At 41.5% G+C, this 27,567-nt stretch overlaps 1 protein-coding gene across 4 annotated transcripts in view; it reads left to right on the top strand.

Annotated features, from left to right (window-relative positions):
- slc29a1b (solute carrier family 29 member 1b) overlaps nt 1–18,798 on the top strand; it is a 60,873-nt gene extending 42,075 nt beyond the window's left edge. For 3 of the 4 annotated variants that reach the window (XM_014131570.3, XM_045691332.2, XM_014131572.3), the window contains 5 exons: nt 1,062–1,141; nt 8,824–8,932; nt 9,148–9,233; nt 12,359–12,558; nt 15,105–18,798. In XM_014131570.3, coding sequence (XP_013987045.1) covers nt 1,062–1,141; nt 8,824–8,932; nt 9,148–9,233; nt 12,359–12,558; nt 15,105–15,216 — 587 coding nt within the window. In that variant the 3' untranslated portion in view covers nt 15,217–18,798. The remainder of the gene's footprint in view (nt 1–1,061; nt 1,142–8,823; nt 8,933–9,147; nt 9,234–12,358; nt 12,559–15,104) is intronic. The other variant, XR_006757990.2, reaches the window with a different exon arrangement.
- Nucleotides 18,799–27,567: the final 8,769 nt, after the last annotated feature.

Raw genomic sequence — 27,567 nt, 5'->3', positions numbered from 1 at the left:
TACCTGAAAATAGCTGTGCAGCAACACTCCCCATCCAACCTGACAGAGCTTGAGAGCATCTGCAGAGAAGAATGGGAGAAACTCCCCAAAAACAGGTGTGCCAAGCTTGTGGCGTCATACCCAAGAAGACTCATGGCTGTAATCGCTGCCAAAGGTGGTTCAACAAAGTACTGAGTAAAGGGTCTGAATACTTATGTAAATGTGAAATTTCAGTTTCTTATGTTTTATAAATTAGCAACATTTTCTAAAAACAGTTTTTGCTTAGTCATTGTGGAGTATTGTGTGTAGATTGATGAGAGAAAAAAACAATTCAATCAATTTTAGAATAAGGCTGTAATGTAACAAAATGTGGAAAAAGTCAAGGGGTCTGAATACTTTCTGAATAAACTATGTAAAACATGCCTCTTGAATTGTTCTAATGTTAGAAGCTAATAGCCTAGTCAAGGATGCATCATGCAATATTTCCACACTACAATTGTGAAAGACCAAGTGGAACAAAAGTAACATTGAATTTGGAGGTTAAAATATCCCTCTGGTGGCCAAGACCTATTTTCAGAAATGATATTGTTTGGTGGACATAAAGTCTAAGATCTTTGATAGGCTAATGCAGAATTTGTTAGAGGACATAATCACTGGACAGCTGGTCAGGTTAGGGCTAAATGTGCCAGGCTATCTTATGGGAACAGCTATCAATACATGTAGCATTGTATCACATGCAACTGGCTGATGCACATTTTGAGACAAAGCAACATTTTTTACTTAGAAACAGTTTCTAGTTTGCAAGTACGGCCCCAATCATGCTTTACTCCTGTTTGTTTTATTGTAAACAAACACTCTATAGCCTCAAAACATGGTTAAAACTGTAATGTTAATATCATGGATGGTCAGTCCTTGCATCCATAGCTCTGTCTATGAATTTGAAAGTGGATTTGAAAGTCTATGAATTTCTCCAGCCCCATCCCTCAGCTGTTTACTGAAACAGTGGAGGGGGTCTCTGCTTTGTTATTGTTTGAACTGCAGATTGCCCCTTTAATGGATTGCCTTGTTCCTTAACCCCTCAGAAAATGCAGCAGAGACTAGACCAGTTTTCAATAAAGGAGAAGAGGAGCAAAACGTGTCCATGTTGACCATCTTCAAGAAGGTAAATTAAGGGCTGGATTCAATCTATATTGCTGAATTTCAACTTTATTGAATTATTGAAATGTAAAGGCAATGTTCCTCATTAAATAGTACCCGCAAAACACCAGTCTCATCATCAACAGTGAAGAGGCAACTCCGGGATGCTGGCCTTCTAAGCAGAGTTGCAAAGAAAAGCCATATCTCAGACTTGCCAATAAAAATAAAACATTAAGATCGGCAAAAAAACACAGATACTGGACAGAGAAACTCTGCCTAGAAGGCCGCATCCCGGAGTCGCCTATTCACTGTTGACATTGAGACTGGTGTTTTGCGGGTACTATTTAATGAAGCTGCCAGTTGAGGACTTGTGAGGCGTCTGTTTCTCAAACTAGACACTCTAATGTACTTGTCCTCGTGCTCAGTTGTGCACCGGGGCCTCCCATTCCTCTATCTATTCTGGTTAGAGCCGGTTTGCGCTGTTGTGAAGGGAGTAGCACACAGCGTTGTACGAGATTTTCAGTTTCTTGGAAATTTCTCGCATGGAATAGCCTTAATTTCTCAGAACAAGAATAGACTGACGAGTTTCAGAAGAAGGTTTTTTGTTTCTGGCCATTTTGAGCCTGTAATCGAACCCACAAATGCTGATGCTCCAGATACTCAACTTGTCTAAAGAAGGCCAGTTTTATTGCTTCTTTAAGTTTTAGGAACTTTTCGCAAACGTAGAAAAAAATGTAATATCACATTTACATAAGTATTCAGACCCTTTACTAGGTACTTTGTTGAAGCACTTTTGGCAGCGATTACAGCCTTGAGTCTTCTTGGGTATAACGCTACAAGCTTGGCACACCTGTATTTGGGGAGTTTCTACCATTCTTCTCTGCAGATCCTCTCAAGCTCTGCCAGGTTGGATTGGGAGTGTTGATGCACAGCTATTTTCAGGTCTCTCCAGAGATGTTCGATCGGGTTCAAGTCTGGGCTCTGGCTGGGCCACTCAAGGACATTCAGAGACTTGTCCCAAGCCACTCCAGCATTGTCTTGGCTGTGTGCTTAGGGTCACTGTCCTGTTGGAAGGTGAACCTTCGCCCCAGTCGGAGGTCCTGAGCGCTCTGGAGCAGGGTTTCATTAAACCACTCCTCAGTAAAAGGCACATGACAGCCCACTTGGAGTTTGCCAAAAGGCACCTAAAGGACTCTCCGACCATGAGAAACAAGATTCTCTGGTCTGATGAAACCGATCCTGACTAGTCTCCCAGTCCCTGCCGCTGAAAAACATCCCCACAGCATGATGCTACCACCACCATGCTTCACCATAGGGATGGTGCCAGGTTTCCTCCAGAAGTGACGCTTAGCATTCTTGGCTTCATCAGACCAGAAAGATCTTGTTTCTCATGGTCTGAAAGTCTTTAGGGGCCTTTTGGCAAACTCCAAGCGGGCTGTCATGTGCCTTTTACTGAAGAGTGGTTTCCATCTGGCCACTCTACCATAAAGGCCTGATTGGTGGAGTGCTGCAGAGATGGTTGTCCTTCTGGCATGTTCTCCCATCTCCACAGAGGAACTCTGGAGCTCTTTCAGAGTGACCATCGGGTTCTTGGTTGTTGACCAAGGCCCTTCTCCCTCGATTGCTCAGTTTGGCCGGGCGGACAGCTCTAGGAAGAGTCTTGGTGGTTCCAAACTTCTTCCATTTAAGAAAGATGGAGGCTACTGTGTTCTTGGGGACCTTCAATGCTGCACACTTTTTTTGGCACCCTTCCCCAGATCTGTGCCTTGACACAATTCTGTCTCGGGGCTCTACAGACAATTCCTTCGACCTCATGGCTTGGTTTTTGCTCTGACATGCACTGTCAACAATGGGACCTTATATAGACAGGTGTGTGCCTTTCCAAATCATGTCCAATTAATCAATTTTACCACAGGTGGACCCCAATCAAGTTGTAGAAACAACTCAAGGATGATCAATGGAAACAGGATGTATCTGATCTCAATTTCGAGTCTCATAGCGATAGGTCTGAAAACTTAGGTAAATAAGGTATTTCTGTTTTTTATATTTAATACATTTACAAACATTTCTAAAAACCTGTTTTCACTTCATCATTATGGTGTATTGTGTGTAGTTTGCTGAGGATTTTTTATTTCATTTAATCCATTTCAGTATAAGGCTGTAACGTAACAAAATGTTAACTGGTCTGAATACTTTCCGAAGGCACTGTATATATTAAAGGGAACTTAATTGAATATAACATGCTTTTAAAATTCAGTATTAGTGCACAGTTTCGACTTACAAAATCAAAGGGGACTCATTTCGTGGAACGGCCCAATTATTTTAAAAATGACCGGTTATTTAGCTCTTTATCATGTCGAATGACCAGTCACTTTCATAGAAAATTAGTTTTGGAGTTTTTTAAAATGTATTTTATGAATTTCAATTCACTTTATGAATTGTAAAATCACGAAAACCAAGACACTCTTTATATAACTCCTTAAAATGGATTAACTTGAGCTTTTACAAGACTACAAAAGTAGATCCCTAAACCAAAGAGCACCTTCAATCACACTGTTGATGTTCTACAGGAACTAGATTCTGCTGCGGGCTGATTTTTTATCTTGAGCAGATAGTCGGGGGGCCGGAACATACTTACAAATAATTTGGAGACTGCAACTTGACCGCAAGAAGCCCCAACAGACATAATGTTTGACTAAAGCATAATAGTTTCAAACCTTGCTCACATTTGTACACGATCATGTCATGTTTCTCTATTATGCGTGGGAATACTTGGGAACAGATTTCTTTAACAAAAATGACTTGGAGCTGATTTCCTAGTGTTTTTTTTGCAGTCTTTTATCTCCAAAAATGAAAATTCCACAAAAAATTATTAGAATTTAATTATATATTTTTTCCTCAGAAAACTTGGGGGGCCAAATAAAACCTTCGGAGAGAAAGGGAACCTTGCTCTACAGCTTATCCACATACAGCTCTCTATCTTTCTCATGGGTTGAATTAACTGAGGGATGCAAGCACAACAGTGCTTGACAAGGGTACAGTTGAAGTCGGAAGTTTATATACACTTAGATTGGAGTCATTAAAACTCGTTTTTCAACCACTCCACAAATGTCTTGTTAACAGACTATAGTTTTGGCAAGTCGGTTAGGACATCTACAGTGATGGAAAAAAGTATCTGATCCCCTGCTGATTTTGTACGTTTGCCCACTTACAAAGAAATGATCAGTCTATAATTGTAATGGTAGGTATATTTGAACAGTGAGAGACAGAATAACAACACAAAAATCCAGAAAAAAGCATGTAAAAAATGTTATAAAATTATTTGCATTTTAATGAGGGAAATAAGTATTTGACCCCTCTGCAAAACATGACTTAGTACTTGGTGGCAAAACCCTTGTTGGCAATCACAGAGGTCAGACGTTTCTTGTAGTTGGCCACCAAGTTTGCACACATCTCAGGAGTGATTTTGTCCCACTCCTCTTTGCAGATCTTCTCCAAGTCATTAAGGTTTGGAGGCTGACGTTTGGCAACTCGAACCTTCAGCTCCCTCCACAGATTTTCTATGGGATTAAGGTCTGGAGACTGGCTAGGCCACTCCAGGACCTTAATGTGCTTCTTCTTGAGCCACTCCTTTGTTGCCTTGGCCGTGTGTTTTGGGTCATTGTCATCCTGGAATACCCATCCACGACCCATTTTCAATGCCCTGGCTGAGGGAAGCAGGTTCTCACCCAAGATTTGATGGTACATGGCCCAGTCCATCGTCCCTTTGATGCGGTGAAGTTGTCCTGTCCCCTTAGCAGAAAAGCACCCCCAAAGCATAATGTTTCCACCTCCATGTTTGACGGTGGAGATGGTGTTTTTGGGGTCATAGGCAGCATTCCTCCTCCTCCAAACACGGCGAGTTGAGTTGATGCCAAAGAGCTCCATTTTGGTCTCATCTGACCACAAAACTTTCACCAGTTGTCCTCTGAATCATTAAGATGTTCATTGGCAAACTTCAGACGGGCATGTATATGTATTCTTGAGCAGGGGGACCTTGCGGGCGCTGCAGGATTTCAGTCCTTCACGGCGTGGTGTGTTACCAATTGTTTTCTTGGTGACTATGGTCCCAGCTGCCTTGAGATCATTGACAAGATCCTCCCGTGTAGTTCTGGGCTGATTCCTCACCGTTCTCATGATCATTGCAACCCCACAAGGTGAGATCTTGCATGGAGCCCCAGGCCGAGGGATATTGACAGTTCTTTTGTGTTTCTTCCATTTGCGAATAATCGCACCAAATGTTGACACCTTCTCAGCAAGCTGTTTGGCGATGGTCTTGTAGCCCATTCCAGCCTTGTGTAGGTCTACAATCTTGTCCCTGACATCCTTGGAGAGCTCTTTGGTCTTGGCCATGGAGGAGAGTTTGGAATCTGATTGATTGATTGCTTCTGTGGACAGGTGTCTTTTTACAGGTAACAAGCTGCGGTTAGGAGCACTCCCTTTAACAGTGTGCTCCTAATCTCAGCTCGTTACCTGTATAAAAGACACCTGGGAGCCAGAAATCTTTCTGATTGAGAGGGGGTCAAATACTTACTTCCCTCATTAAAATGCAAATCAATTTATAACATTTTTGACATGCATTTTTCTGGATATTTTTGTTGTTTTTCTGTCTCTCACTGTTCAAATAAATCTAACATTAAAATTATAGACTGATCCTTTCTTTATCAGTGGGCAAACGTACAAAATCAGCAGGGGACCAAATACTTTTTTCCCCCCACTGTACTTTGAGCATGACACAAGTAATTTTTCCAACAATTGTTTACAGACAGATTATTTCACTAATAATTCACTGTATTAAATGATGTCATGGCTTTAGAAGCTTCTGATAGAATAATTGACATAATTTGAGTCAATTGGAGGTGTACCTGTGGATGTATTTCAAGGCCTACCTTCAAACTCAGTGCCTCTTTGCTTGACATCATGGGAAAATCAAAAGAAATCAGCCAAGACCTCTGAAAAAACATTGTAGACCTCCACAAGTCTGGTTCATCCAAACGTCTGACGGTACCACATTCATCTGTACAAACAATAGTATGCAAGTATAAACACCATGGGACCACACAGCTGTCATACCGCTCAGAAAGGAGACGCGTTCTGTCTCCTGGAGATGAACGTACTTTGGTGTGAAAAGTGCAAATCAATCCCAGAACAACAGCAAAGGACCTTGTGAAGATGCTGGAGGAAACAGGTACAAAAGTATCTATATCCACAGTAAAACAAGTCCTATATCGACATAACATGAAAGGCCGCTCAGCATGGAAGAAGCCACTGCTCCAAAACCGCCATAAAAAAACAGACTACGGTTTGCAACTGCACATGGGGACAAAGATCGTACATTTTGGAGAAATGTCCTCTGGTCTGATGAAACAAAAATAGAACTGTTTGGCCATAATGACCATCATTATGTTTGGAGGAAAAATGGGGACGCTTGCAAGCCGAAGAACACCATCCCAACCGTGAAGCACGGGGGTGGCAGCATCATGTTGTGGGGGTGCTTTGCTGCAGGAGGAACTGGTGCACTTCACAAGATAGATGGCATCATGAGGTAGGAAAATCATGTGGATATATTGAAGCAATATCTCAAGACATCAGTCAGGAAGTTAAAGCTTGGTCACAAATGGGTCTTCCAAATGGACAATGACCCCAAGCATACTTCCAAAGTTGTGGCAAAATGGCTTAACTTCTATGGGCTAGGTGGGACGCTAGCGTCCGACCTGCGGGACACAGCCAGTGAAATATCAGGGCGGAAAATTCAAAAACAACAGAATGTCATAATTCAACTTTCTCAAACATACAACTATTTAACATCATTTTTAAGATAAACTTCTCGTTAATCTAACCACATTGTCCGATTTCAAAAAGGCTTTACAGTGAAAGCAAAACATTAGATTATGTTAGGAGAGTACATAGACAAAAATAATCACACAGCCATTTTCCAAGCAAGGACATGTGTCAATAAAACCCAAAACACAGCTAAATGAAGCACTAACCTTTGACGATCTTCATCAGTTGACACTCCTAGGACATTGTTACACAAAACATGTATGTTTTGTTCGATAAAGTTCATATTTATATCCAAAAACAGCATTTTACATTGGCGCAGGATGTTCAGAAAATGTATTCCCACCAAAACGTCCGGTGAATGTGCACATCAATTTACAAAAATACTCATCATAAACGTTGACAAAATATATAACAATTATTTTAAGAATTATAGATAGACTACCCCTGGATGCAACCGCTGTGTCAGATTTTAAAATAGCTTTACGGAGAAAGCACATTTTTCATTATTCTGAGTACATAGCTCAGCCATCACGGCGAGCTATTCAGACACCCGCCAAGTTCGGCGCAACCTAAACTCAGAATTAGTATTAGAAATATTCTCTTACCTTTGCTGATCTTCATCAGAATGCACTCCCAGGACTGCTGCTTCCACAAGAAATGTTGTTTTTGTTCGAAATAATCCATATTTATGTACAAATACCTCCGTTTTGTTCGTGCGTACAGATCACTTATCCAAAGGTATAATGCGCGAGCGCGGAACGAGAGAAGAAAAGTCCAAATGTTCCATTACCGTACTTAGAAGCATGTCAAACGCTGTTTAAAATCAATCTTTATGGTATTTTTAACGTAAAATTGCGATAATATTCCAACCGGACAATAGCATATTCATTCAAGAAGAAAAAGAAGGAGGGGCGCTCGCGGGACCGAGCATATCCAATCCCTTTGTTGCCAGGCAGTCCACTCGGAAACTGAGCTCCTATTATCTGCCCAGTGACAGGAAAATGCTCAAACCACTTTCTGAAGGCTTTAGACAGCCAATGGAAGCCTTAGGAAGTGCAACGTCCCCCACAGACACTGTAGTTTCGATAGAGAATCAAAAGAAGAACTACAATTCTCAGACTTTCCACTTCCTGCTTGGAATTTTCTCAGGTTTTTGCCTGTCATATGAGTTCTGTTATACTCAGACACCATTCAAACAGTTTTAGAAACTTCAGAGTGTTTTCTATCCAAATCTACTAATGATATGCATATTCTAGTTTCTGGGCCAGAGTAGTAACCTGTTTAAATTGTGTATGTTTTTCATCCGGCCGTGAAATTACTGCCCCCTAGCCCAGACAGGTTAAGGACAACAAAGTCAAGGTATTGGAGGGGCCATCACAAAGTCCTGACCTCAATCCTATAGAAAATGTGTGGGCAGAACTGAAAAAGTGTGTGCGAACAAGGAGGCCTACAAACCTGACTCAGTTACACCAGCTCTGTCAGGAGGAATGGGTCAAAATTCACCCAACTTATTGTGGGAAGCTTGTGGAAGGCTACCCGAAATGCTTGACCCAAGTTACATAATTTTAAATGCAATGCTGCCAAAAACTTCTGACCCACTGGGAATGTGATGAAAGAAATAAAAGCTGAAATAAATCATTCTCTCTACTATTATTCTGACATTTCACATTCTTAAAATAAAGTGGTGATCCTAACTGACCTAAGACAGGGAATTTTTACTAGGATTAAATGTCAGGAATTGTGAAAAACCGAGTTTAAATGTATTTGGCTAAGGTGTATGTTAACTTCCGACTTCAACTGTTTATCAACAGGGGAAAAGGTGTCTGTGGTTGCCTCAGCTGGTCTAATGTGCTTTCTTCTAAACCTCTCACCCATTTACTCTAGATCTGGGTCCTGGCTCTCTCTGTGTGTTTTGCCTTCACCATCACCATCGGCACCTTCCCGGCAGTCACTGTGGATGTCAAGTCTACCATCGCTGATGGAGGCACCTGGGGTGTGTGTGTGGGTGGGTGGGTGGGTGGGTGGGTGTGGTACATATGCGTGTATGAATATCTATGATAAGAGCATGGTTTATGAGTCCATATTAGAGTATACGACTTGTCATTTTGCAAGCATTTACAAAATGATCATATTATTCAGTCATTCACAACCAATGAAAGACATATGAACAGATGTGGTGTCTTATTGTACATTGCTCTCTCCTCTCAGAGCTGTACTTCATCCCGGTGTGTTGTTTTCTGCTCTTCAACCTCAGCGACTGGGTTGGGAGAAGCCTTACTGCTGTGTGTATGTGGGTAAGTCACCAAAACAAAACACTTGTAAATAGAGTGAAAGAAATTGGTCGATTATAACGGAAAGGCCTGAAACTAACTGATTCGTATTCAAGTTTTTCATATTGTGAACTAAGGATTCCAGTTTACAGGTCTGAATTACATTTAGCTCTCCACACACGATTACGTGATAATGTCCTAGAAGCCTTGGTTTGGAGGATAGCCTATATGTGACCCAACAACTTTATGTGAGATTAAGTAAAATATTGTGTTTGAGCTTTTTTGTTGTTTTTTTTTGTACAGAATCAGAGCTTCAAAATGGTATGTCATATACACTATAGATGGAGGAAACAAGGGAAAGTTATGCTGCTTTGAAAGTTGATAAACCTGTAAAACCAGGAGACAAATAGGAGAAAATGCCCTTGAAAGATTTTCACACCTGCTATAGAGCTCACCTTTGTTTGCACCCATTCAGCATCGTTCACACCCTCTTAAGCCTTAGCCACGCTCATCTCTTTATATCAGCATTGCATTTTCCTCCAGAAAGTTGTCTCTCTACTTAAACTTTTGCCCACTGAGCTTTGTTGATAGCACCAGCTAAATTCAGGGCAGTAATGTTTTTGAGAGCAGTACCAACACTTTTGCGTTCCAAAAATCGGTGGTAGCAAAGATGATCGATATAATGGGGAAGCACCCATTCTGTTATAGACAGAAGCGTGTGACATAACGAACCAATGAGGACTCATCTTTCGACATGTCCAACCCCTCAATTGTTTTTCAAACCGTCCTACAATGTAGTAGGAACTAGCGTCAAACGCCTGGATCCTGTAACCAGACACGGGTGTTAGGCCCGAGATGAAGTCGAGGAATAAATCCTCCAAACCACGGCTTCAAAGGCATTGTCAATTTTATACAACGGTTACCAACATATTAAAATAATTATTAACATATAATATTTTCATTAAAAACGTTATTTATTCATACTACTTCCATGAAGATATAGTCCAGAGGTTGCTACCCAAGCCCACTGGTAGTTTGTTCAATTTGCATTGTTGCCAGCTATGCCGACTGGTCATTCATTTGAATGACATCGTTGCCAGCCAATCCGACTGGTCGTTAGTTCGATTGGCAGGTTGCTACGCCAAACAAAAATGTTTTCTATGGAGGCTCTTCCCCTTTGTTAGCTAGCGAACTACACAGCTAACACAATCACTTCAAACTGAAACGGGAAAGACCGCAAACTAGCTGCATTTCGTTTTGTTTGACCTGTTTTTTTTATTGAAATGAAAAGGAATCTCCGCACACTGAAGATCAATGCACAATTTTCAATATATTCAGGCTCAGTTTTCAGTCGTCAAACCTTTATCAGAGCATATAAAAACACACTGACTGACGCCACATATAGACAATATAAACTCTCGATTAAGTCACACTTTTTCTGAGATAATTGATTACTGATGTGCATCCTGGCATTTGTGTTGTACACAGGTGTTGCTCATTATATCTGATTGCATTAATGCACGTTGCCTATATGTGGCCAGTCATTGTGTGTTTTTGTATGCTCCGATGAAAGTCCGACGACCCGAAGCTCAGCCTAAATACATTTAAAATTGTGCATTGATCTTGAGTGTGCTGAGATTCCTTTTCAATTCAGTTCTACTCTTCATCACGTGCACTTCAGCAACGGTCGGGTTGCGACAGATTGTAAAAAAATTCTACCAGTTTTTCTATTTATTTTAATATATCCATAAAAATAATGCTGATTCATGACTTCGACTGGCTGAGAAAAGTTACATGTCCCGTCCCAACACATTCATTCTCTATGGGACGGTGGATATCGCATGTCAAATGAATGATGCAAATGTCACAGTGGATGGATAAAAATAAAATAAAATGTTATTTGTCACATGCTTCATAAACAACAGGTGTAGACTAACAGTGAAATGCTTACTTACGGGTCCTTTTCCAATAATACAGAGTTAAAGATACACTTTTTTTTGTTATAAATATGTACACAAGGAATAAATAGACAGTGAATAACAATAATGAGTAAAAATAACATGGCTATATAAAGGGAGTACGAGTACCGAGTTATTTGAGGTTGCTATGTACATATAGGAAGGTGTAAAGTGACTAGGCAACAGGATAGATAATAGACAGAGGCAGCAGAGTATGTGGTGGGTGTGAAAGTGAGTGTGTGTGTGGGCATATGTAGTGTATGTGTGTGTTGGGGTGTCAGTATAAGTATTTGTGAGTGTTTTGGGTAGAGTCCAGTGTCTGTGCATAGAGTCAGTGCAACAGAGTTAGTGTATAAATGGGTCAATGCAGGTAGTCCGGGTAGCCATTTGATTAGCTATTTAGCAGTCTTATGGCTTTGGGGTAGAAGCTGTTCAAGGTCTTGTTGGTTTCAGACTTGGTGCACTGTTGCCACTTGCAGTAGCGGAGAAAACAGTCTATTGTATGGGTGGCTGGAGTCTTTGACAATTTTTTGGGCCTTCCTTTGACACCTCCTGGTATAGAGGTCCTGGATGGCAGTGAGCTCGGCCCCAGAGATGTACTGGGCCGTACTCACCACTCTCTGTAGCGCCTTGCAGTCAAATGCCTTGCAGTTGCCGTACCAAGGGGTGATGCAGCCAGTCAACGGTGCAGATGTAGAACTTTTTGAGGATCTGAGGATGAGACACATTTTAATACCAGGTGCAGACATATTTCTGAAAATGTGAGGGCAATCAGAATTGTGACAAGATCAGGACAGGACCCATGGTCATTAGTATAAAAGGGGCTAGAGTAATGTACTATTGATCAGTTGCTTCCTGCCCCCCCCCCCCCCCCCAAAAAAAAGAAATTCCTTGAAGATGTATATACAAATAGACTGGATCTTGCAAACAAAAGGTTACCCATAAGCCTTCACTGATGTGGTAAATTGATCATCTGAGAAAGAAATACAGGTCAACACTGAACTACCCTGAATTTCAGATAAATAAATAAATAGCTATAAATAAGTACCTTCTCTTGTGGTGACCGGCTTAAAACAAACACTGCAGTAATGTTTTATTGAACATGCACTTGAGTGCATTTCATTGAATGTGAGTGTGGTGTGTCTGGCTAAGGTACAGTAGTGTTGACATCCCTCTGCTATCTACTTTCAGCCTGGGAAGGACAGCAAACTGGTGCCCATTCTTCTGGTGGCCCGTGTGATCTTCGTGCCGCTCTTCATGCTGTGCAATGTTCAGCCCCGATACAACCTGCCTATCTTCTTTGAACACGATGCCTGGTTCATCGTCTTCATGATAGTCTTTGCCTTTTCCAATGGATACCTGGCCAGCCTTTGCATGTGCTTTGGGCCCAAGTAAGACCTCTTGCCTTCGCCTGGGCACAAACCCAAATAGATAAACTTTCAAGGTACAGGGCAACATTTTACTCTCGCAATGACTCACGCTGTGAACAAACTAACCATTTGCTAACTAAAATTTGGAATAGACGGGATTAGTAAAAATACAACTTTTCTTTAACAGGGAAATCCCATTGAGACCTAGGCCTCTTTTGCAAGTACACAAATTATACAAAATATACAAATACCACGTAATAAAAACATATAATATTTACAATCAATTTAAGAAAAGCAATCACATTCCTCAACAAGGAGCAGGTAGCCTAGCGGTTAGAGCATTAACCAAAAGGTCGCTGGTTTGAAGACACGAGCCGACAAGGTCAAAAATATGTCGATATTCCTTTGAGCGAGGCACTCAACCCTTATTTGCTCCAGGGGTGCTGTATTACTAAACAACACATTTCACTGCACCTATCTGGTGTATGTGACAATAAAACTTATTATCTTAATAAATTGAACTGCCCTAGAGGTAACGGAGCACCAAGGTGCAGAGGTCTGCAGATCATTCCATACACAGGGTGCAAAATAACTGAATGCTGATTTCCCTAATTCTGTAGAGCTCAACGGGACCTCTAGAGTTAGCCATCCCTGTGATCAGGTCTGGTGACTCGTTTAATTTAACAGTGAAGTATGGTACTTTGGACGTTTGTGCAAGAAGGCTGTATAAACAAAAAGAGAGCAGTGTATCGATCTACGAGACGGCCAGCTTACTTTCTGCTATAGGATGCAATGATGTGTACTGAACCTGTCGCCTGTAATAAAGTGAAGTGTGGTGTGGTAAACTGCATCTAATGGTTTCAGTGTAGTGGCACCTGCAGTCATATAAATGGTGTCACTGTAGTCTAGCAATTGCAGGAAAGTTGACTGAATGATCTGCTTTCTGCTGTTCAGGGAGAGGCATGATCTATTTCTAAAGAAGAAGCCCATTTTTATTCTCAACTTTATTCTCAACCCATCCATATGCTTTTTAAAAGATACATTTTTGTCAATCCAGATGCCCAGATATTTATAAGCAGGGACACGATCAATGTGGGCACCATAAACCAATTACCTGTCACCTGATCCAGGCCAATTTCAGACAACCTTTTTGAATGTGTAAAGATCGGTCGACAGTGTTGAACGCTTTAGACAAGTCAATAAATAGAGCAGCACACTGTTTCTTCCTATCCAAACAATTTACTACATAATTTAAAACCAGTGATGCTGCCGAGAAGGTGCTATGCCCTGGTCTGAAGCCCGACTAATGCACATTTAGAATAGATTGTGAAGTTAAGAAAGATCTTGGCTGAGCATTAATCAAGGATTCAAACATTTTAGCTAGGCAAAGAAAGTTTAGAAATAGGGTGATAATTATTAAAGTCTCAATGTCTGTTAGAAGGACGAGGCACGACACACATGGTAAACGCAAATCAATTCTGTCCTACCAAGCAAAAAGGCATTAACTGCTCATAGCGTGGAACTGAGAAAAATGGCTTTTATTTAGTTTTTGGAACTCCTGTCTATTTAAAATGTTATGGTTAGTTTACTCACGTTGCAAGGGTCATTATAAGAGAAAAATGTCTCCCAGGTTGTCAGAAGTGAGGTTTGTGGTGGATGAATCCGAATTAGTTGGGTAACATAGATAATTAAGATGTTTTATTAGTATAATATGCTTATGTGAGATACTTGTCATTAGAAAGTGTCCTTTGGACTCTTGGTGTCTTTCAGTTGCACGTTTCCCTTAGCTGGGGCTCAGTCACTTGGGGCCCAGAGAGGAGAGAGGTCAGACTTGTTTTTTCACATGTCTCTGTTGCTATGCAGAATATCAGCAAGAGAGGAGGACAGAATGAAACATTGTCTTCATATGTGAATGTGTCTTTACCTATTCTTAAACCATGTAAAGCCGTGATTAATGGGGAACCAATTATTTGTCTCCACAATATCTGTGCGCAAGTCACTCCCCTCAGTGAGCTTGTCCAGGAGTGGGAACAAGAGGTGTCTTACTGAGGATGGGCCTCTATGAGATAGCACTGACAGAGGAGATTTATGATGTATTTTGATAAGAACGCCTAAAAAGCATTCCAGAGGACATGAGCTAATGGTTTTGTTCTATACCGTACCAGGGAGGGACGGTTCTAGGGAGACCAGACACCGGTCTATATAATGAACACTGTTGAGATAGCAGTTGCTGTCTGCTGTGTTTTATAGATATCTTTTCATACAAAACTTAACCTTTGTGAACTGTTCCTAAGATTTGTGGTTCGTCAATGTACGTTGAAGGGGTGGATTCATGGGTATAAAAAGCTCTTTGTATTGTTGTATAGAGACCTTCCTGGTTCATTCGAGAGAGTACATTATTGAAGGTCAAAGTACTTTTGCAAAAGTATCTTAATTATTAAATATGTAGTTTAACTCAGACTGGTGTGTTTGTAACTCTCCTCATTTGGTAATGCAGAAATTAGCCACCACAGGTTGCACCTAAAATCTTACCACACCTGATCGGCTGTCATTCTCTCTCTCCACAGAAAAGTTGCTGTTCATGAAGCGGAGACAGCTGGAGCCATTATGGCCTTCTTCCTGTCCCTGGGTTTGGCTCTGGGAGCGTCCCTCTCATTCCTCTTCAGAGGCCTGGTCTAAAATGGCGCCCTGTAGAGAACATGACCCAAAACCCAAAATTGACCTATAAAACTTGCATTGTAACAAATTGTCTGAAATGTATTTATTTATTTTTTAAACAAGCGATACCGATTCACCTCAAATCTGGTCTTCCAAATAACGGAAGGTGGCAAGCAGCTTAAGGCCAGGATTCCATCCGATAGCACTTTGTTGGCTATGCACTATTTAAAGGTAATTTTCCGATTGTACCGACATATACAGCGTTTACCGTGAATGCGGTCTCCGCGAACGCAGGAACATTACCTTTAACAGCCGGTTGTGTGAGAATTATTTTGTTTGAAAGCTACCAAACTAACCAAAACTGAATTAAGTAGAGCATTCGTGAAATTAGGCATCTACAGGTTCCTACTATCCATGGGAGATCACATGCAATTCAGTGCTTCCCTTTTGATTCTGTAGTATTCCAATTTGAATCCTTATGAAGCCATGAATCCTTATGAAGCCATGGGGCAGCAGGTAGCCTATTGGTTAGAGCATTGGACTAGCAACCGAAAGGTTGCAAGATTGAATCCCCGAGCTGACAAGTTAAAAATCTGTCGTTCTGCCCCTGAACAAGGCAGTTAACTCACTGTTCCTAGGCCATCATTGAAAATAAGAATTTGTTCTTAACTGACTTGCCTAGTTAAATAAAGGTGAAATAAAAAAAAATGCTCAATACGAAGCAAACACAATTTACGGATATATTAACTCCCATTTATTGGCAAATATTTTTAATCAGTATGAGTGCAATATACAGTATAATCATGAATAACACAATCCCTACAAGAAAGTGATGTGCAGTGAGATCGCCTCAGCGAGATAACATTGCAACAAGCAGCACGGCAGATATTGAGATGAGCACGAATCTGCCAGTGGGAGGACCTATAGGAGGACGGGCTCATTGTAATGGCTGGAATGGAATAGATGGGAGTCAAACATGTGGTTGGATACCGTTTCATCCCGTCCTACTATAGCTCCTCCCACAGCCTTCTCTGGTATCTGCGCATGTGCATGGGGGCACATCACGCTGCCACAATGGGACCAAAACAGTTACAACACTCTTAGTTGTTGTGGAAATGTACCTGATATAGTGTTTACTTTGTGCATGCAACGTCATCTCACTGAGTCTATCTTTAGTCATGTGCCCTAACGAGCTGACAAACATGGACAAAGCCAAATCATCTCCAGGCCATGGTCATTTTGACAGCCTCCATTTTTTGTTAAGAAATGACACAAAGAGCTTTGTTACAATGACTGTCTTTGCAAACTGCCATATCTCCATGATTTTTTAAAATGTTGCTTACGGTAGTGTATTGTTAATGTCTTAATGGAGTGTCACAAAAACAATATAGTTTCACTTTAAATTATGACAGTATGATTAGCAGCCTTAAAAAGCCTACTTTACAGTAGCAGGAGATGAGGAGAACAATATCTTGAATCTATACCTAGCGGGGTATCACTTAAATGTTATGTTCTAATGTACATACAGTCATGTGAAAAAGTAAGTACATCCCCTGGAAAGTAGTATTGTTTTTGTAAATATTTGGACAGATGGATATGTAATCTTCACTTCAACACTATTGGCAGATAAAGGTAACTTAAATGAAACTGAAAGATTATATTTTGCAATCATTTATTCATTAAAAAAATAGACAGAAATACAATTCCATAGTGCGGAAAAAATAAGTACACCCCTAGCTTCAATAACTGGTGTTGCCTCCTTTGGCAGAAATAACTTATTGTAGCCATTTCTTTGAACTGTCTATCAGTCTCTTATATCGACTGGGAATAATTTTTTCCCCCACTCTTCTTTACAGTACTGCTTCAACTGTGTCACGTTCGAGGGATGTCTTGCATGCACGGCCTGGTATAATATGGAATTCATGGTTGACTAAATGATGGCAAGTTGGCCAGGCCCTGAGGCAGCAAAGCAGCCCCAAACCATAATGCCACCACCTCCATGCTTTACGGTTGGTATGAGGTTCTTCTGTTCAAAGGCAGTGTTTTGTTTTCACCAAAGATGGTGTCTGGAATTGCGGACAAAAAACTCCACCTTTGACTCATCTGTCCAGAGCACATTGTTCCAGTAGTTTTGGTCCTTACCCAGGTGTTGTCTGGCAAACGTCAGTCTTGTCTTGATATAATTTTTTGAGAGCAGAGGCTTCTTCCTTCCTGACCTCCCATGTTGGCCAAGTTTGTGCAGTCTCTTTCTGACAGCACTTCGATATTGATTGTGACAAGAGAGGCCTGTCGATGCCTTGATGTTACCCTGGGGTTCTTAGAGACTTGTATGAGCATCTTTCGGTCAGCTGAATTTGGTGGGACGACCTGTCCTAAATAGACTTCCAGTGGTCTGTAATTTTCTCCATTTGTAGATGATCTATCGGACAGTGGAACGATGCACTTCAAATTGCTTGGAAATGGATTGTAACGCCTCCCAGACTCACGGGCATCAATAATCTTTCTTCTGAGGGCCTCAGATAGGTATTTTGATCTTTGCATGATGTTACCACACACACATATGTTTAAGACCCTCCCAAGGTACTCTCTAATGATTTCCTAATCATTTGCACCTGTTTTGTTGCACCTGATCCTAATTTTAGCCACTTTAGGTGATGGTAAAGGTAGGGGTGTACAAATTTTTTCTGCATAAGGAAATTGCATTTTTGTTTATTTTAATTGCATAACACAAGTACTTTTTTTGTGTGATGTGATAAACTGGGTTACCATTTATCAATGAATGTGGTTTGAATTTAGCTCAAATATCCATGTGTCCAAATATGTAAAAAGAAATGTATTAAAAAATGGCCACTTTCCTTCTCTGTCGCAGCCTGCCGCGACCGGGAGGCCCATGGGGCGGCGCACAATTGCCCAGCGTCGTCCGGGTTAGGGAGGGTTTGGTCGGCAGGGATATCCTTGTCTCATCGCGCACTAGTGACTCCTGTGGCGGGCCGGGCGCAGTGCATGCTGACCAGGTCGTCAGGTGTATGGTGTTTCCTCCAACACATTGGTGCGGCTGGCTTCCGGGTTGGATAGGCATTGTGTCAAGAAGCAGTGCGGCTTGGTTGGGTTGTGTTTCGGAGGACGCATGGCTCTCGACCTTCGCCTCTCCCGAGTCCGTACGGGAGTTGCAGCGATGAGACAAGACTGTAACTACTACCAATTGGATACCAAGAAATTGGGGAGAAAAAAGGGGGTAAAATAATAAAAAAACTATTTTTTAAATGACCACTTTCCAAAGGGTGTACTTACTTTCTCACGACTGTATGTTACTGTGTATAGCAAATAAGAGAACACTACCTCTTCTATTTTTGTATAGCTTTGATAACTCATGCCCTCACCTTCCCACCAATGCTCTCACCGTCCCACCAATTTAAGCATGTTTTTTTTTTCTTTGCCAGTATGAGATATGGAGGAAAGGGAAAGTAATGCAGCATTACTTTAATGCTTCACTGCACTTTGAATAGAGTAGGCGACAATGTCATGTAAGAATCACTGTACCAAAACATCACTATGAACTTTATAAATAAAAATGGAACCATGTGTATTTTTCCAGGTTTTTAATATGTGAAGAGTCATTTAATCAAACTTTAATGCAGATGGCACGGAAATATTAGTATAAATATTTTTGAATGCTCTAGGAAAGTGTGTACAAATAAATATGGAATCCGAAAAGATTATATCATCCACTGGCTAAATCATCAACATATTAAGTGGCTTCATGTGGGATGTGGTCTCAGAGGTATAGAATTGGTGCGTTCATCAGAGGGATAAGCCTTGGATGCACATTTCTAATTCACAACATATTTCCCTTGTTCACAACATAGTTCAATGTGTGCTCCAATGCTACTTTTTCACTGTACTCTTTCTGTCTGCAAATAGAAACATCCATTTTCCCCTATGCAGATTACAAACTTCAGAGTACATGTTGAATTTCTGCTATTGCTCACAGTCATTATCCTCTTGCAATCTTAACCCTGAGAAATACCTCAGGATTTCCCAATCACCAATTAAACTATCTGTTGTGCGCATATTTCATGAGCAGTATTTATGTGGAGATGCACGATAAGGATGACATTCAGGGGTTCAGTCAGGGTCAGTGTTTTTCATTACTTACGTAGCTTTGTAAGCTCAATTGTAGGCTGAACACTTGGCAACATTGCTCAAGACCTCAAACCCTGCTCCCTATACCTGACACTTCTGAAGGTCTGTAAGATTTGTTTGTGTATGTGAAGTGCAAGCTCCACGCGTCTTCTAATGACCAGATTTACAGTGCACCATTGCCTACGAGTTGATATAGAATTGGGCATCACATTTCTGGCAATTTACAGATGTTGGATATTAATTCAACCCGTTTCGTCATAGGAGGAAAATAATCCTGCAGCAGGAGGATTTGAATGACTGAAGAAATATTTTGAATTGCCGCCATGGAGCAGCTGGACGCAGTGTTTGTATACAATACAGTACCATACCTACATTGTACATTAGACTCCAAGTCCACTGGGTGCCAGTTCAAGTAGTCTATGTAGGCTACGTGCAGGCTACAGAGCGTCTCGTGTGAATTCTTATGTGGATTATAATAAATTGACATATTTGTAGGGGTTATGTGTATTTTTCCTTAGGGAAAACCATTTTTTAAAAGCAATTGTTTTATTACATGTTCAAGTCAAGCAATAAGCAGAATACATTGGTGGCCTCAGTGCCTGTGTGGTCCAGCAGTTACAACTGCTGAACCAGGCACACACATGCCAGAGTTGGCATGGGTTCATATCTGGCCCACTGCCCTTTGACTCACTCTCCCACATCTTCCCAACACTGTTCTATCCCTTCAATAAATGTTAGTCAAAGACTCAGTCTTTGTTTTGTTTGCCAGGGTCATCGTCCTTTCTATAGCTTAGACAGCAGTCAGCGCTTCGTGCACATGGGGTACAAGTCTGGAAAGGCACCCGATGATAGTTGATTTTTATATTCCCCTCCAGAGGTTTTATGTCTATTTACTCTCATCTTCAAGTGTTAATGCTCTGAATGTTTGAAGCATGGGTAAATGATCTGGCTGTCAATGATGAGGCTATTGATTGGGAGATTGTCCGGGAGAATATATTTCACTCATCAGATAACTCAAACCATCAGTTAATTCATTTTAAACTTTGTCATAGATCCTATTGGACATCACTTTCATGCAAAACAGGCTCCAAGCCCATACTGTGACCTATGTAACTTCAATACACTTGACACATACAAACATATGATATGGGATTGTCCAGAGGTTTATGAGTTCTGGAGGAAAGTGTCATCAATTCTCTCTGACATGATTGATAAAACTTTACCCCTTGAACCAATTCTGCTGTTGCTTAACGATGATTAATTTGCAGCTGAATGAGAAACAGCAAAAGGTTTGGCTGGTTGGGTTGACTGCTGCCCAAAAACGTGTTGTTCCTCGCTGGTTGCCACCACATGACCTTCATAGAAGGAAATGGCTGGCATACTTTCAGGGAATAGTTATGCAGGAGTTATCCACTGCCCGTATGAATAAAGCCAGACCTAGCACTTTGGAAACTTGGAAAGTAGCTGCCTCAGAAATCTTTGAATTTCTGGAGATTATGTAGGTGTGTGATAAATGTTTTCTTGATGTTGTTGTATTGGCAAATTATTTTTCTGTGTATACTTTTGTATTCTAGTGTAGTGTTAATTTTAATGAAACCATTTTTTTGTAAATCTTTAGTTTTTATATTATGGGTTGTCTGAGGTTGGGGATAGTAGGGTGGGGCCACCAGGGGTATGTTTGGGATGGGTGTGTTTGTTAAATATTTTTTAGATAACCTATATTAGGCCCACAAGTTAATTGCATTTATTTCAAGAAGTAAAAAATGACTTCAAATGCCGGCATCAAACTGATATTACAGTAGGCCTATGCATAACAGCTTAGCAGACCATAACTATATTGAACAAAACTATAAGATGCAACATCTTCAAATATTTTACTGAGTTCATAGAAGGAAATCAGCCACTTGAAATAAATTCATTAGGCCCTAATCTATGGCTTTCACATGACTGGGCAGGGGCGCAGACATGGGTGGTCCTGTGAGGGCATAGGCCCACCCACTTGGGAGCCAGGCCCAGCCAATTGGGATGAGTTTTTCCCCACAAAAGGGCTTTATTACAGACAGAAATACTCCTCAGTAGCACCCAGTCCTCAGACAATCCCGCAGGTGAAGAAGCCGGATGTGGAGGTCCTGGGCTGGCGTGGTTATACGTGGTCAGCGGTTGTGAGGCCGATTGGACGTACTGCCAAATTCTCTTAAAAGATGTTTGAGGTAGCTTATGGTAGCGAAATTAACATTAAATTATCTGGCAACAACTTTGGACATCCCTGCAGTCAGTATGCCAATTGCCTGCTCCTTCAAAACATCTGGCATTGGATTATAGAATGGCCTTTTATTGTCCCCAGCACAATGTGCACCTGTGTAATGATCCTCGTTTACCATGGCAAATCTACTGTGGCAATTTACCCGACACTTTGTATGAATGGGCTGGAATCGAACGCACACCAACATAGTGGCCAATCTGTGAGCACTGATGGCAGCGGCCCTAACTGCTGGACCACCCCAGGCCACAATTTAACTCCATTTTGACAGCTGATCGTAACCTTAAGTTCGCTAGGAAACCTTAAGATTACCTCTTATTCGATAATAATCTATAGATCAAAAAAATCATGGGCTGCGTTTTTTATCAGTCACTCTCTTTCATGCGCACAGCACTCCATTACGTAGTCTACCTCACTATTCTCAATTTCATCTCGTCTTTACATCTGATATTATAGGCCAATGTGTGCAATTAGTTTTGATAGGCCACAGTAGGCTATATTTTAGGTCGAGCCTACTGTGCGGCTGCATTTCAGATACACTTAACACTTGTATGTTGTAGTGGACACCTGTTGATGTGTATGGATGCATTTCAGATACAATTTTGTACATTTGAACGTTGTAGTAATATGATCTATAGGCCTGCAGTAGCAGTAGGACATTTATTCATATTCTGTCTGGTGCGTTAGCGTTTGAGTGAGGATGATTTTGATAGCTGGCACTGTTCCGGAATAACTCCACTGCCCCCACATGGAGAGAAAGAGACGTTCCATGAAAACCCGTACTTATCTAAATAACAAGGCTGATTTGAATTTCCTGATGCGTAGGGGGAAAAAATATGACAACATAGTGATAAAATTAAGATCTGACATCATTAGATCTGCATCATATCTGTTGCAAAGTTGAAATGATTCAAATTATTTAGATTTTCAGCATATCGGTTGTAAAAAAAAGTATGATTCAGAATGATTTCAAGACTATGAACGGAGGATCTATATTGGTTGCTCTGTGGTTTATCATAGTTGCATGTGATAAGAACATTACATTGTAGCTGGTCCCATCATTAGCCCTATGCTAACCTCTACTAGCCCTATGCTAACTTCTTCTTCTCTGTGTGGTTTTCCGGCAGACCAGACGCTTTGTTGCGTATTGCTGCCTTCCACAGTTCGTGTATTGCACATTTGTTCACAAAAAAAAGGGAAATGGGGGAAAAATGAAATTGCACCACCATGTAACCCTATATACTGTATACAGTATACACCAGGGATGGACTGGGAATGAAAAATGGCCCTGGACTTTTTGACTCAGAACGGCCCACCAAAACCCTCCCAGCAATACACCACCACCCACACAACCCACACCACACTTTATGTAAACAAGATTACTGAACAATATTTATAACAATAACTTTAGTAAAATAGATGTAAAATAGAACAAGGGGAACGTGTTGCTCTTAGGAGGAGGCTGGCTAGAAGGAGCACATATTGGCACAATGGCACTGGCAGCAATGTGGCAAAAATCTCTGGAACCATCTGACAGGTAAAATAAATAATACAGGAGGACATTTTTTGGTAAAAAGTGGTGAGTCGGCAAGTCATAGAATAAAATTAAAATAAACATATTTCCTACCTCCTTAAATTAGCCATTTCTGCAGCAGCTCACTTCTGTCAGCAATGCTATATATAACCAGGTCATTGTCCAGGGCCATTAAAACATCTCGCTCAGTAGCCATGAGCATAAAAGCCTCCAGGTGCTGTTGAGATAGAGTGCTCTGAGCCTACTCTTGATGAATTTCAGAGTAGAGAATCTCCGCTCGCAAGCTACCTGGGTTACTGACAGGGTAAGGAGGAACTTGTAAGCAAGGCCCAGGATGTGGTAAGCGTCAGCCAATAGGTTGTACTGACTAAGAATACGGTAGCAACACACTGGACAGTCTTTGCAAGATGAACAGCTCTTGTTCACCATCTCCACCTCATCTTCATTTCCTTCAGGTCCATGATCCTCCATAGTCCTGGTTGTGTATTCTTCAAATCCCGATTGTTTTAACCTAGTCCGCTGTTCTGCCAGACTCATGAGCTCACTCTGTAAATTGGCCACTGTTGCTCTGCTGTCAAATTTGATCAAACATTTGCTTAGTTCTTGAAGGGCTGTCTGTGGAAGGCCACTGGCACTGGATGTTAGCTGACTAAAGTTTTTAGGGTCCAGAAAAGCCAGGTCGGCATACAAAGTGACATAACTCAGAAATCGCTGATAGATGCTATCTATAACTCTATCCAGAATTTGATTATGTACACCAATCCTGTATGCACGCTCTGCCCCAGTAAAAGTATCAGATTGTGCCATCTCTCCAGGCATGGCTTTCTTCTTTTGAGCCCTTTTCGTTAGCAGAGTGCTCTAACTCCAGCTCTGTTTCCTCATCCCGTTCCTGCAACTTCCTGTTGGCCCACTGAACAAATGTGTCTGCAGCTGCCTTGACTTTTTCAAAATCTCTTGCCATTCCTTTCAGCTGCTCCTCTGTAACACAACCTTACGATGCGCAGTCAGAATGTCCATTCTATTTGTTTGAAGATATTTTGAGACTGGTGAGGTGACCTGAAATATTCTGAGGAATATCTGAGCTGTAGGTATTGTTTCATAATTCAGCAACCCCTCAATGTATCCTTGTGCCTTGACCTGTGCAGTAGTGTTTATGTCTTTCTGATCTTGTATGGTTGAAAGAGTGAGAAGGACATCAACATACAGACCCTCATCTGGATTTCCAAAAGCTCCAAAGACCTTCTTTAAGGCGCTGTATTTAGCCCATCAGCGTCTCTCCAATTGGAGCAAGACTTCTATGTCTTTGGTACTTGCTCTTCTTCTCCCAAATGTTCATCCTCTGGTAGGATTCACGGAAGAACACAGCTATGTTGGTAATGAGAGAAAAAAGTGACCCACTTGCCAAGACTCTCTGTTGTGTCTGCCAAGTCAAGGTTCAAAATGTATGCATAGCACCACACATACTCTTGATTGGTGGACTTTGCAGAGAGCAGGGGAGAGAAGCCTTTATACTGGCCTTGTATACTAGAGGCTCCATCAGTGGAATTGCCAATGCACTTGCTGATGTCAAGCTTCATGTTTTCCAGTTTTGTCCAGTGGATGCATCGCATTTCACCACAGCCACAAGCCTCTCATGGATGACGTTCGTCACATATCTGACTATGACAGAGCTTTGATCTTGTGTTGTAATGTCCTGCATTAGTGTTAATCTGGACTGAAAACATACCAGCTTCCTGGATTTCACTTGCTATGGTGGCATGCATTGTGTGTTGGATGGTGGTAATGACGTTATCGATGGTTAGTCTTTGATAATAGAGTGATTAGAGCCTCTGCCCCCTCTTGACCCAGACTCATGCAGTTTTTTGCTTTTCTCTTTGCAGGCAGTGAGATGCTCTTTCATACACAGGTCGTACTTTCCCAGCAGAATGATCATCTCTAAAAAGTTGCCATGGTTAATGCTGCTGTCAACTAGCGTATAAACTGCTTCAGACTGCATGCCTCTGTAGCTCAGATCCCTCTTGCCTATGACTTTAACAACATCTATAATGCTCTCTAGCACTTGCCTTCTTCGGCACACTTGCTCTCTATGAGCAGACATCTGACTGCCGATGAACAGGCTCTCAATGTTACCTTTTGGAGGACCTTAGAAAGTAGGCCTCAGCATAACCTCTATGCATAATGCTGTTCTCATGCTCTTCCACTCTCTGATGTATATGCTTCCAGTCTGCCATTCCATTCATGAAAGGGCTTTTCTCTGTGGGCTTTGCAAATGCCATACAAATGAAGCAGAATAAAGCTGGTTCTCTTCACTGTGTGACAGCCACTTCCTGTTGGTCCCATCTTTACAAAAGAAAACCTGCACCACAGACTTTTCACACTTTTGTTGGGGGTGGAAACTAAAAAACATATCTAGGTGCCCTGACTTCGGCCTCTTAAAATAATAAAACATTGGGGTGGCAGTGGCATCCTGGCTCTGGATCAATCTACATATGTCCACTGCAGGTGCACTATCCTCAACCTGGATGAATAATTAGTATATTAGTATAATATTATACCATTTAAATAAAAAGTATGTTAATATAATATTAGTATATTAATTATAGAATGTTAGTATATTCATAATTTCATATAATAGTATGCTATATACCACTAGTATAATATTATTTCCAATTGGACCATACAGCAGTTTAAGAAATACACAACAAACATTTATAATTTTTGTAGGTTTTGTTTTGTCATTAAGTCTTTGTCATTGTAGACAAGAAAAATTGTCTACATTGGTGGTTAGTTAATGCTAAGTACTGACTTGTCAATAATATTTCATGCATAACAATGAGTTCAACATTTCAAAAGTTTGCTGTAGCACGTCAACCTTTTTTTTATGTCCCGCCCCATCCAGGCTGTGATTGGTCGGTTCACGAAAAGTGACATTGACGAGAGCTTGTTTCAACAAAAGGCTAAATAGCCAGCTAGCCAAACCCAAACATTGCTTATCTCATCCCTATTGTCTTCTGTGTTATTGCTTCAGCTGCAAAACCTTGACTAACAGTTGAACTGGTATCACTGGGCTCAATGGGCAGCTCTCTCTGCTCTCGCTCCTCTCTGCTGCCAGTGCCATTAGGCTCACTAGGCGGAGATGATTGACTGGTAACGGCGACAAATTAATCATTTGTTATTTTAAAACATTTGGCTGCATCATACTCAAGGGACTTCAACCTCTTCTCTCTCCGCTTTTCAGCACCACCTTTACATTTTTTCTCTTTTTGTTTGGCCATCTTGCTCCACTCCACTATTTATCTAAATGTCACCACTTAACAGAGATGGGAAAGGGGCGGGGCCCAGGTAAAGTTTGAATGGACTGGACCAAAAGTAACTGGCTGGGAGAGAGAAGCTGACATGTCATACCAACCGCAGTTGCAGTGGGCCGGCAGCTCCCTCGCCTGGGCCAGTCATACACACAGCACTTGGTAATTTTTATGTAAGCAGGGGCTGGGGTTATTTATATTTTGCTTTGCATCGGTCCCAATTGTCAAGCGGCCCAATTGGGAAAACTCCCGGGGGTCCAGATGGCCAGTCCATCATTGGTATACACACCACCATCCCCAACACATCCCACCACCCCTTCCCACTACTTTGGCCCTAACAGATTCTACTCCAGACCATCGGCCTTGGAGGTTAGAATCCCTTCTCTCAAAACCCTCTGTAGTTCTTCTGCACTAAAATCTCTGATACACAAATACCTCTCTGCTGCTGCTAATCCTCAACTTAAATCGATCCAACTCAACACGCCACCCTAGTTATCACTCCTTTCAGCGATGCTGTGCTCCGGAGAGCAAAGCAGGACACAGATCTTGTCCCGACTTGTAAAACACGTAGCTCCCTCTCCCTTTGGGCAGCAGACACTCAAATCATCAAGTCCACTTCTGGATACTTTTACCGAATTGACAGAGTCCAGTGCTTCCCTTCCTTTTCACCCAGCCTGATACCACAAATGGATCTGCCAAAAGGCATGGATCCACTATCTCCAAGAATCATACTCCCACTAGGCCAGAGATTTCTCTGGCATTTTCCTGATCATTGGGGTGAGGCTCAGAAGCCTTCACCTCACCTGTTGGCACAGGTTCTTCCTCTTCACTTGTCAGGTAACATTTCTGAGAGTTCACTATCTGTCGACTGCTCAGGGTTTTCAGGAGCGTAACATGTAATTACAGTATCTGTCCTGTATTTGACTCAAAGGAGAAAGTACTCGGCTTGTATTTCGCAGATGTCGGTTTGGGTTTCAACCTCGTGCTCTTCTTTCTGCCTCTCTTGATTTCGCCATCCACCGTCTTCCTTGCCCGGGCCTTCGACATTAATTCCATCTTCCCCATGCCAACCTAACCAGCTGACAGTGATTATTCCCTGTAACACATTCCACATCAGCTTATCAAAGATC

This window comes from Salmo salar, chromosome 12 (genome assembly GCF_965601325.2).
Source record: "Salmo salar chromosome 12, fSalSal1, whole genome shotgun sequence".
In the NCBI taxonomy this organism is placed as follows: domain Eukaryota; kingdom Metazoa; phylum Chordata; class Actinopteri; order Salmoniformes; family Salmonidae; genus Salmo; species Salmo salar.
This window is presented reverse-complemented; position numbering and strand designations above follow the sequence as displayed.